At 34.3% G+C, this 13,244-nt stretch overlaps 1 protein-coding gene across 1 annotated transcript; it reads left to right on the top strand.

Moving 5' to 3' along the window:
- Positions 1–1,329: 1,329 nt before the first annotated feature.
- On the top strand, positions 1,330–2,249 carry LOC149261914 (uncharacterized). The gene has a single exon (XM_089382619.1). It carries the CDS (start codon positions 1,622–1,624, stop codon positions 2,012–2,014), a length of 393 nt encoding a protein of 130 aa, XP_089238745.1. The 5' UTR covers positions 1,330–1,621; the 3' UTR covers positions 2,015–2,249.
- The last annotated feature ends 10,995 nt before the right edge of the window (positions 2,250–13,244 follow it).

The following is a 13,244-nucleotide window of genomic DNA, read 5'->3' as shown; positions in this document are numbered from 1 at the left end:
ATATTAATATGCACACATCTTGATTAACAATATTAATGATAAACAATAGAATGCACTTTAGGGTTTTGTAAGTTTGTCCATCCCTCAGTGCCCCTTTAAAATAAAATTAAAAATTAAAAATTATGCTCTAAATAGAAAAATAATGTCGGCTATAATTAAAAAAAAAAATGAATATGCTTTAAAGTAATTAGAAGTTAAAAAAAAGTGTGGATAAGATGTTTAAATCTTGTACTTTTCAATTAACAAGAGATTTAGATAAATATTTGAAGATATGTTAACTAATTTATGTAGATATCAACTTCATATATATATAGAAATTAAATTTTTATTGTTAAAATTTTTATTTGGTCCTATATATAAACAATACAATTTAGCATTAAAAATACAATTTGAACAATGAAAAATACTACATTATATTTTACACTCTATAAAAATTTACATGTGAAGAAATTTGATTCTTTTATGCTCATGTTAAATTTGATTAATGGTATTAATTGAAAATTACTCACTTAAATACTTAATTTTTGCTTACTTGTATAATTATATAATCATTAATGTTAATATTAAGTCCCTACTATACATTTAATAATTATTAATGTGATTGATATACCCTCACTAAAATATATTAACCACATCTATTAATGTAGTTATGTATATGTTTATATATACTTATTTGTTTATATTAACTACATTTATTAATATAATTGTATTATAACCTTAACCGAATAAATATGAATAGTATTTAAAAAATATTATATATATTATATTAACTTTAACTATAAAACAATAGACAAAGTACGATGTTTTAAACCAAATTTATAATGCTTTGTACATTATAATAAAGCTGGGGTATGTTAAATTAAATGAACCATAATTTACCTTTCAACATCTCTTTTATGCTTGATTGGAGAGCCGGCGCAATCACAATTTGATTTGATGATGATAAGATTTGCCCCCGTAAATGTATTTAACTCTACTCGAATTCTTGTGAATGACGCAAAAATATTCCTGTCTGTGTTGTCTTAATCAAGCATTTAGAATCGCGTTAAAATTCCGTGCGAATGTTCTATGTTCTCCACGGGAGACTACTATGAATTAAACGCGGTAACACACGCAATTTATGACGATTTTAGATCATTACCCAACTCATGCCGTGTTGAATATTCTAGGATTCTAGTATCATTTTTGCCCCTATAGAATATATGCGCGTTATTTTCATCATCGAGGATCGTTCTATTCCTTTGCTGCGAAACAACAGGATGGTCAATGAAGTACACGGCTATGCTAATCTAGAATCAAGAAAGCTTCTCCCGTACGCCCAGATAAAAATTGCGGGCACTTAGAAGCCATAATTTCCGTATATAAGGCGCCTAAGCGGCAGTTTTCAGACAGATTAGTTAGTTATCTCTAATTTGGTTGTTTTTGTGAGTTCGATCAATCTCTGAGCGGTACAGTAGAGGGATTATTACAGATCGGCAGACTAATAAGGGCCATCGCTTTTTTCAAAGCATCTCTAGCCAGCCAAATAAGGCAGAATTTGGATTGGTAGAATTAAGAAAGGAAGGCTGCAAATACAAGGAAAAGTATAAAAATACGCCGCCGCAATTGGGTTTGCTTAACGATGGATACTGAAGACAAGATATCTGTTGAAGCTCCAGCCGAGATGGGTTTGGATCACAGAGCTGTAGAGCTGCTGGCTCTGGATAATCCATGGCTTCTCATGGTTGAAGAAGAAACTGCTAATTTGTCGACGACAGTGGAAGGGGATGTTCAGAAGGCAGACGAAGAAATCCCAACCATGTCAGGTGAGGGTGCAAATTGTTCTGTTGCAGAAGCCGAGGGTTACCCAGTTTTAATTGACTTTGAGAAGATATGCCTTTGGGATCATGATGGCGAGGTTAAGGTGGGCATTAGACTGGAGGATCCGGATTATATGAAGAAGAGGTTACTGGAATGGGTTCATGCAGTTGCAGCTTATGTTCGTTTGTTACATGCCTCTGAAGATATAACCTAGAGGCAAAGAGTGAGATATCCTGAAGCGAACATCCAAGTTTGGAAACAAGAAACTTTTGCTGAAAGAAATACGGACTCATTTTAGACGAGCTCAACGGCCAATGGTGAGACAAAGGCAGTGGTTTGGTTTCTATTTAATGTATGGGTTTGTGCATAAGTACAACAGAACTTCAGGGTGACGTTGAGACATTTGTGCATTTATTCAATAAAACCTGCGCAGTAAACAAGATTTCTTTTGCCGGTGTGTTTGTTTTTTGAATAGCTTAGTTTAAAAAAATTATTTACAAATTAGTCCGGAAAATAATAAAAATGTTTGTAAGAGATTTTAGTAGAAGTTTTTGAAATTTTAGGTTACAATCTTTAAATTTCACAATTTTAAATACACATACATTTTTAATTTTGATAATGTTAAACCTATTTGCACCTTCGAACAGACAAACAATTCAAACACTTCAAACATTAAGATTTTTTAGATTTCTTTTACAGCTGACCATATATCTGCCGTCCACAGAAATTTATAGGGCGTTGAATGGAATATCATATGTTGGCATGCGTGTACCCTATTTCGTATTTCTATGGATTTGGGCACTTGCCCAATGGTATGCGATAGCGCGTTAAACAGTGTGCTGGAATATTATATCTCGCCATGTGCGTTATATGCTAATAAGGTAAAATTGAACTTTTTGTAATTGAAAACTATATTTCGACATGTGCGTTATGCTAATAAGGTAAACTGAATTATTTTGTAATTGAAAACTAACAATTCTGTCATGTATATACCATATGTATTAAATGTTAATCATATTTGACTTTTTATTTCCCCAGCCTAACACGTAATTGAAGGATGCAAGACTTCTCTTATAACTTTACAACTTTCAAATGGAAAGTTTAAAAGTTTGTTGGTATCAGGTTATATATCCAATTTAAAGGAAATTTAAACGAATATTATAGGTATAACTTTAATTTTAATAGTAAAGTCTATATTTTTAATTTTAGTTGTCAAATTTATGTGGGAGATAATTTTTTTTTTAATTGTAATTTTAAAATTAAATTATGATTATAATAAAACAATAAGTTATTGTGTATTTAATCACTATGTAAAAATGTATTGAGTGTGTTGTTATTTTAAAAATTATTTGAGATTTGGTGGTTAAGAATATGACTTGGGTTTAAGGAGTTGATTTTCCATTTCTGAGAGTTTTAGCTCAAGCTAAATCATAAGATCTGGTATATTGGTGGATATACTCTTGGTGTTATAAGGTAGCTACAAGGGTTGATCTTTGACATTCCCTAGATTAATATAAAGAATTACGGACTCACCATGGTAAAAAAAAGAATAGGTCTTTTATTATAAGAGGTTACAAGTTCAAACCCTCTATAAACTTCAACAATAAAATCCCTTTTTTTAGGAAATCAATTGAGGATGAGTCATGTGACAAATCTTTTGAAAATGAGATCTAATTTATAAGGAGGATTTTGTTTTTGAAAATCAATTTGGGTTTTCAAATTAAAGGATCATTTAGAATTCTTTAGAATTTTATTTTTATGCTAGAAAAATATTAAGAGAAGCTTTTCAAGATCACCATAATTTTGTAGACTTAGAAGGATAAGAAGATTGGTTATGTGACAAATCCTTTGAAAATCAGATATAATTTCTACATAAATAAGCTACTTTTTTTAGAAATCAATTTCGGTTGTCAAAATTAAAAGATCAATTAGAATTTTTTATAATTTTATCTTTATGCTACAAAAATATTGAGAAAAGTGTTTCAAGATCACATAAATTTATTAACTTAAAAAAATAAAAAGATTGGTATTGACAAATATCTTGAAAACAAGATATAATTTCTATATAAATAAGATATTTTGAGAGAATTTGTTTTTCATTTTCTTTTTGTTTTAAGAAATTGTTCTTAATTTTTAATCTTTTTACTGTCATAATTTTCAGTTAAAATATTTTTGGGAATTGTACCATACTCTATTTCATATTAAAATTTATAAAAAATAATTTATTTTGAAAATAAAATTTGTAAAACTATAATTATTTTAAAATTTATTATTATTATTATTATTTTAAATATAATTAACTATAATTAAATTAAAATTAATTTCATTTTTACCTATTGTATTTATTCTTTGCTTCATTTTTCCTACACTATCTTTACATATTAAATTTAACATGTAGCATCGAGAATCATTTTCATAATTAATGTGCAGAAGAATTGTATTTATTCTTTGCTTCATTTTTCCTACACTATCTTTACATATTAAATTTAACATGTAGCATCGAGAATCATTTTCATAATTAATGTGCAGAAGAAACGTAAGAATTGGTAAATTTGCATTTGTTTTATTAATCATCATCCAAAAAATGAATTATATATCACAATATTTCCGACTCCGGCATCTTTCAAGAATATTATACGTATAATTTTAATTTTAATAGTAAAGAATATTATATAGATAATTTTATTTTTAATAGTAAAGTGTATATTTTTAATTTTAATAGTCAAATTTATGTAGGAGATTTTGTTCAATGTTTTTCAGTTTTCAGTTTTTTAATTGTAATTTAAAAATTAAATTATTATTATAATTAAACAATAAGTTTTTGTCTTTAATTAATATGTAAAAAATAACTGAGCTTGTTTTTATTTTAAATATTATTTGAGATTTGTTGGTTAAGAATATGACTTGGGTTCAAAGAGTAAACTTTTTATTTTTGAGAGTCTGAGCTTCAGCTAAATCATAAGATCTGGTATATTGTTGGATATACTCTTAGTGTTATTAGGTAGTCACGAGGGTTGATTCTGGACACCCGCTAGATTAATCCAAAGAATTACATATTCGTCATAGCTAAAAGAAAGAATACTTCTTTTGTTATAAAAAGTTACAAGTTCAAATCCTATATAAACTTCAACAATAAAATCTCTTTTTTTTGTAAATCAATTGAGGATTGGTCATATGACAAATCTTTTAAAAATGAGATATGACCTATAAGGAAGATAGTTTTTTGAAAATCAATTTTAGTGGTCAAATTAATAAATCAATTAGAATTTTTTATAATTTTATTTTATGCTACGAAAATTTTGAGAAAAGTGTTTCAAGATCACAAAATTTTGTTGACTTAGAAAAATAAGAAAATTGATACGTGATAAGTCCTTTGTAAACTAAATATAACCTATATATAAATAGGATATTTTGAGAAAATTTATTTTTTCTTTTGCTTTTTATTTTAAAATTTTGATTTTCATTCAATTTTTTTAATATCATAAAATTTGAGTTAAAATATTTTTGGGACTGGCGGAATATTCTATTTCACATTAAAACTTATAAAAATTAATGTTATTTTGATTTTTTTTTTTATAAAATTATAATTATTCTAAAATTTTTTACTATTATTATTTTAAAAATAATTATTTATAATTAAATTAAAATTATTTTTATTTTTACATACAAATTAATTTACATATATATAATTTGTTTCATATTTTCCTACCATATCTTTACATATTAACATTTAAAATGTAGCATCGAAAATGATTTTAATAATTAATGTGTTGAAGAAATAAAAGAATTGATAAATTTGTATTTGTTTTTTTCATCATCATACAAATAATGAAATATATATCACATCTATGTATAATTTTAATTTTTGTAGTAAAGTGGATATTTTTAATTTTAATAAATAATGAAATATATATCACAGTTATGTATAATTTTAATTTTTGTAGTAAAGTGCATATTTTTAATTTTAATAATCAAATTCATGTAGGGAGATTTTGTTATTTTATTTTTTAAATGTAATTTTAAAATTAAATTATTATTATAATAAAACAATAAGTTATTGTGTATTTAATTTTTATGTGAAAAGGTATTGATTATGTTTTTATTTAAAAAATTATTTGAGAATTGGTGGTTAAGAATATGACTTGGACTCAAAGAGTAGATTCTTTTACTCATAAAATCTGGTATATTGTTGGATATATTCTTGGTGTTATAAGGTAGCTATGAGGGTTGATCTTGGACATCTTACGGATTCACCATGGCTAAAAAAATAAGAATGTCTTCTGTTATAAGAGGTTACAAGTTCAAATCCTCTACAAACTAAATAATAAAATCCCCTTTTTTTGAAAATCAATTGAGGATTGATCATGTGACAAATCGTGTGACAAATGGTTTGAAAATGAGATATAACCTATAAGGAGGATATTTTTTTTGGAAATCAATTTGGGTCATCAAATTAAATGATCAATAAGAATTCTTTAGAAATTAATTTATTTTCTAGAAAAATATTAAAAGAAATGTTTGAAGATCACCATAATTTTCATGACTTAACAGTATAAGAGGTTTGATTATGGGACAAATACTTTGCAAATTAGATGTAACCTCTATATAAGTAAGCTACCTTTTTTAGAAATCAATTTGGGTTGTCAAAATTAAGAGAGCAGCTAGAATTTTTTATAAGTTCTTTTTTATGTTTCAAAATTATTGAAAGAAGTGTTTCTGTAGAAATAACCACTGTAGATCAATAGATTATGCAATATACTAAAACACAATACAAGATCTACTTCTACAACACTTTGCGAAAGTTTAATCGAATTGAGCAAGATCAAGAGAACACATAACTGATAATGAGAAAGCAATCAAACATAACACAGAAGAAATATCACAGGGAAAGCCTCAGCCTAAAACCCCAACTCTATATTATCATACAAGTGGAATTCTTGTTCAAGTTTCAAAAAGAATCAGCTCTCAAGCTATCCTGCTCTCTCTGCAATCAAACAATACAGCTCAAAGACTGAATAGACATAATATATGTCCTCCTAAAGCCCTCCAAGCCTCCTATTTCCTTGCCCAATTCTTCTTGGGGTCCAATGATGTCACATGTGTGAATTGGCCTCATCACACTCACTGAAACCTCTGATCTAACAGCACAATCCTCAAGGAAAGAATTCCTTCTGCATGCAAGGAATATTCACAATGGAATATTCTAGCAACTGATAGTACACTGCCCCTCCATATGATCTCAATTGTGTCTCTGACTGAACTCACATGCGTGATTTATTTATGAGAGAATACTCAGTTATCTGAAGTGTAGTCATTACATGCATGCAAGCATTAACTAACTAAACTTACATTAATTCAACAAACTATTTGAATTAATCTAACTAGACTTGACTTAGTTAACTAAGTCAACTAATTACAACTCAATATTGCAAACCACTCTCATCTCTTTAACTGATGGATAAATTCATCAATTAATGGAGAAAATGTTGCATGTCCACACATAGACTTCAAGATCGATTTTCCTTAACTAATTAACTCGGGATGAATTAATTAATTAATATACAAACTACTGTTAAGATCAAATTCAAATTTTACTTCACTATTTTATTATAGGGATTGACTAAAATAGGAAGGTATCCCGAAATGCTATTTATAGAATGCTATTTTTAGCACTTCCATTTTTCCATCCATTGTTGCTAAGATCAACACTGGCTGAATTGCTATTTATAGCAGTGCTATTTTTAGCAATTCTATTTTTAGCATTTCTTGTTGCTATTTTCAACACTCCCTCTCAATAAGAAAGGGATTATCAGTAACCCAATCCTATCTCCGTGGAACTCAAACTTGCAATTTGACAATGCCTTCGTCAAAATATTTAAATCCTGTTCCTCGGTCGAAACATACAGCAAAAACATGATCCTCTTGACCACACAGTCTCGAAGATGGTGATACCGGATATCTATGTGCTTAGACCTATCATGAAAAATTGGATTCTCACAGAGTTTGATACAACTCTAGTTATCACAATAGATGACTGTAGGATCCATCATCTGACCAAATAATCCCACTAGGATCTTCTGCATCCAAATGGCATCGCATGCAGCCTCATTAGCAGCCATGTATTCAGCCTCTGCTGAGCTAAGTGCAACTGATCTCTGTTTCCTGATGTACTGGGAAACTGCAGCTGAACCAAGGTTGAAGATTCCTCCAGAAGTGCTCTTCTGGTTTGATGGACTCCCTACCCAATCCACATCTGTGAAGCCCATGAACCTTCACTCCCTCTATCCGTCTGTACCACAATCCGAACTGGGATGCGCCTCTGAAGTATCTTAGCATATGCTTCGTTGCCTTGCAAAACAGATTGGTAGGTTGAACCATAGCTTGACTCAGCTAGTTCACCGCAAAGCATAGGTCGAGTTGTGTGTTCACCAGATACATAAGTGAACCCACCAGCTGCCAATAAACAGTAGCAGCTACTACCTCACCTGAAGTAGCATCCTCCTTCCTCCAGTTCCCAGCTAGAGGAGTCTGCATGGACTTGCACTTCTCCATGTGAAAGCGCCTGAGTATCTCATTGGCATACTTTCCTCGAGACACAAATACTTCCCCATCTTTCTGCAACACCTCCATGCCTCAAAAGTAGTGCATAAGGCCCATGTCCTTCATCTCGAACTCTCTTGCAAAGTCCTCCTTGCAAGACTATATCAGCTGATCATCACCTATCAAAATCAGATCATCGACATAAAGAACAATGATCAATGGTTTACCTTCTACCATGATGTGGTAAAGGTTTGCATCTGCTTCACTCTTGGTGAAGCCCAAACTAATGAAAGAGTTGTTGATCCTGGTGTACCAAGCATGGGGTGCTTGCTTCAGCCCATACAAAGCCCTCTTTAGTTGGCACACATGCGACTCACGATCGAAGGTCTCGAAACCCTCTAGCTCCTCAATGTACACCTCCTCCTCAATCTTCCCATTGAGGAATGTTGTCTTCACATCCATCTAATCGATCTTCCACCCCATCTGAGCTGATAGTGCCAACATCGATCTAATAGATGAGTACCTTGCTACGGGAGCAAAAGTCTCATCATAGTCAATCCTCTCAACCTGTGAGAAACCTCGGGAAACAAACCTTGCATTATGTTTCCCAACACTGCCATCAGCTACCTGCTTTACCTTGTAAAGCCATCTGGAACTCATCATTGAATTTCCCTGAGGCCTTGGGACAACATCCCACACACTGTTCCAAATGCTAGAGTCGTACTCTACCATTGCATCAACCTAGACTGGTTGCTGCACTTCCTCCTTGAAAGAAGAAGGTTCAGTATCTACACACTCCCCAACCAGGGCCATGTACCCAGTGTACCGCTCGGGTGACCTCCTCTATCTGCACTGAGAAGATGGTTATCCCACATTCTCCTGTGCATCCAGCATCAACCTGTCAGCTCCCCTTGAGTGTTTCTGTCCATCTCTGGAAGTATCAGCATGAGTGGATATCTCCACTCCCAGATCCTCTGCATGCAGTTGCTCCGCATTAATCTGAGGCTCCTCCTCCTTAGGAACTGAAAGTTCTTCATCTGCATGCAACTTGAGCTCCCTCTCAAGTGATAATCGCATGGCTTTCTACTCATTAAACTTCAGATCCCTACGTACAACAGTCCTTTGAGTGGAAGTCAGGTACACTCGATAGTTGTGGGGTGTATCCGTGTACCCCACAAGTATTCCAAACTCAGATGTTGGGTCTAGCTTCTTCCTGACATCTTTGGTCACATGACAGTAAACTGATGATCCGAAGATTTTGAAGTGACTTACTTCAGGTCGCTTCTTGGAATAGGCCTCCATAGGTGTCTTCATCCCCAGTATATGGTGCGGGCTTCTGTTCTACAAGTATACTACTGTATTGCATGCCTCAGCCCACAAATGTAGTGGTAGGCTTTGATCATGCAACATTGCTCGAGCTACTCCCACAATCAATCTATTCTTACTTTCGGCCACCCCATTCTGCTATGGGTTATGGGGTGTCGTCAATTCCCGTTTAATACCTTCTGCAGTGCAAAAGTCCTTAAAATGTTGGGAGACATACTCTCCACCATCGTCATTGCGCAAGGATTTTATTTTATTTCCTAATTCATTCTCTACCAAGGCTTTAAACTCACAGAACCTAAAGAAGGTCTGATCCTTCTTTTGCATAAAGTAGATCCAACATCTATGAGGAAAATCATCAATAAAAATAACATAGTACCTTTGTTTAGCGGTGGAGGTTGTAGAGAAGGGCCCACAAACATCTGAGTGAACTCGCTCCAGGATTGCTCCAACTCTACTGTCTTGATCTGGAAAGGAAGATTTCACATACTTACCCAAGGTACAACCTTTGCATGTCGTCGTCTACTCAAGTTTTCCCTTGGGTAATCCTGTAGAAATCTGTTGCATGATCTTCAGGGCTCCATGGTGTAAGTGGCCGACTCTTCTATGCCATAGCTCGCCAACATCTTGTATCTACACCATCTCAGCTTTGGAACTCAAAGCAGCACAGTTGTTTACCTCTAGCTTGTAGAGATTCTTGACTCAAATCCCTATTCACTTTATCTATCCAGTATTGATATGCCTCTGGAATACCTTTCCTTGACTATAGACTACATCATAGCCTTTATCTTCTAGCATAGTGACAGACACAAGATTCTTCTTTAGGCCTAGAACATACTTTACATCAGTCAGGGTGAGGGGAGCTCCAGCTCCCTCTGAAACACAACCGTGCCTTCACTTGAAACACCATACTTTCCATCATCACCCATCTCGATCCGCATCTGGAGATCCTTCTCCTTCAAGGTACTGAAAAGATTCTTGTCACCTGACATGTGGAAAGAAGCTCCACTGTCCAGGTACCACACACATCCCACCATGGATGAGACCATGCATGCGATAAGCGAGAAATCCAGCTCAAACTGTGAGGCCAGTGCCTCACCATCAGATCCCATTGGGGAACCCTCCTTGGATTTCTTCTATGGACAATTCATAGCATAATGGCCCACTTCATGACAATGAAAGCATCGCACTTTCGATTTGTCAATCTTCTTTAAACTCACAGAACCTCAAGAAGGTCTGATCCTTCTTTTGCATAAAGTAGATCCAACATCTATGAGGAAAATCATCAATAAAAATAACATAGTACCTTTGTTTAGCGGTGGAGGTTGTAGAGAAGGGCCCACAAACATCTGAGTGAACTCGCTCCAGGATTGCTCCAACTCTACTGTCTTGATCTGGAAAGGAAGATTTCACATACTTACCCAAGGTACAACCTTTGCATGTCATCGTCTACTCAAGTTTTCCCTTGGGTAATCCTGTAGAAATCTGTTGCATGATCTTCAGGGCTCCATGGTGTAAGTGGCCGACTCTTCTATGCCATAGCTCGCCAACATCTTGTATCTACACCATCTCAGCTTTGGAACTCAAAGCAGCACAGTTGTTTACCTCTAGCTTGTAGAGATTCTTGACTCAAATCCCTATTCACTTTATCTATCCAGTATTGATATGCCTCTGGAATACCTTTCCTTGACTATATACTACATCATAGCCTTTATCTTCTAGCATAGTGACAGACACAAGATTCTTCTTCAGGCCTAGAACATACTTTACATCAGTCAGGGTGAGGGGAGCTCCAACTCCCTCTGAAACACAACCGTGCCTTCACTTGAAACACCATACTTTCCATCATCACCCATCTCGATCCGCATCTGGAGATCCTTCTCCTTCAAGGTACTGAAAAGATTCTTGTCACCTGACATGTGGAAAGAAGCTCCACTGTCCAGGTACCACACACATCCCACCATGGATGAGACCGTGCATGCGATAAGCGAGAAATCCAGCTCAAACTGTGAGGCTAGTGCCTCACCATCAGATCCCATTGGGGAACCCTCCTTGGATTTCTTCTGTGGACAATTCATAGCATAATGGCCCACTTCATGACAATGAAAGCATCGCACTTTCGATTTGTCAATCTTCTTCCCACCATGGGAAGAACCGGATTTGGGATGGGACACATTACCTTTCCCTTTCCTCGCCTTACCTGCTAAGGGTAAATTTTCCTCAGCTTCTTGCTTTGATGAGGATCTATCTCTGGTGCTTCTTCTTATTTCCTCGTGCATCAGATCCAACCAAAGTTGTTCTTAATTTGGCAGTTTTTCTCTTCCATTAACCGAGTCTTGGTAGCTATGCCAGCTCTTAGGAAGATCGAGGAGTGCAAGACTCACCATGTCATCATCAGTAGTCGTGATCCCTACACTTCCAAGCTCATCCCTGCAAGTGATGATCCTGTTTAGATATGTAGAAATCATGTCGCACTTTTCACACTTGATCTTACGAAACTTGTCTTTCAGCACCAACTTCCTCTTATCATTGTTGTTCTGATATAAATCTTTCAATTTTTTCCACATTGAAAACAGATTCTCCTTCCCATGGAGGCTCGAGACAATGTGTTCTCGAACTCCCTCCAAGAGGATTCTCCTTGCTTTAGCCACACATTTCTTCCATTCCACCAGTTGAGTAGCATCAGTCAGCTTGGGGACTTCTTGATGAATGAAGTCCTTTAGACCGTTATCTTCTAACACTGCCTCCATGCAATCCTTCCAGGCTATATAATTCAAGCTGCCATCAAAGGCATACTCGAGTCTTAAACCACTGAACACCATAGGTGAAATTGAGATGTGATAAGAACTCGATTTCTATCTTCAAGAACCAAACTTCGAACTTCTCCTTCTTGTACACTGTTCTCTGCCTTGATCACCCTTGCTCTGATACCATGTAGAAATTCCCACTGTAGATCAACAAAGTATGCAATATACTAAAACACAATACAAGATCTACTTCTACAAAACTTTGCGGAAGCTTAATCGAATTGAGCAAGATCAAGAGAACACATATAACTGAGAATGAGAAAGAAATCACACATAACACAAAGGAAATATCACAGGGAAAGCCTCATCTTAAAACCCCAACTCTGTATTATCATACAAGTGGAAACCTTGTTCAAGTTACAAAAAGAATCAGCTCTCAAGCTATCATGCTCTCTCTGCAATCAAACAATACAGCTCACAGACTGAATAGACATAGTATATGTCCTCCTCAAGCCCTCCAAGCCTCCTATTTCCTTGCCCAATTTTTCTTCGGGTCTAGTGATGTCACATGTGTGAATTGGCCTCATCACACTCACTGTAACCTCTAATCTAACTCTGCAATCCTCAAGGAAATAATTCCTTCTGCATGCAAGGAATATTCACAATGGAATATTCTAGCAATTGATAGTACACTGCCCCTCTATCTGATCTCAACTGGGTCTCTCACTGAACTGACATGCATGAGTTATTTATGAGAGAATACTCAGTTATTTGAAATGCAGTAGTTACATGCATGCAAGCATTAACTAACTGAACTTACATTAATTCAACAAA

Source organism: Pinus tabuliformis, chromosome 6 (genome assembly GCF_031772625.1).
Source record: "Pinus tabuliformis cultivar Carrire ecotype Pingquan chromosome 6, CPIR1, whole genome shotgun sequence".
NCBI lineage: Eukaryota > Viridiplantae > Streptophyta > Pinopsida > Pinales > Pinaceae > Pinus > Pinus tabuliformis.
The sequence above is the reverse complement of the archived record's forward strand: the minus strand, read 5'-3'. Positions and strand labels throughout refer to the sequence as shown.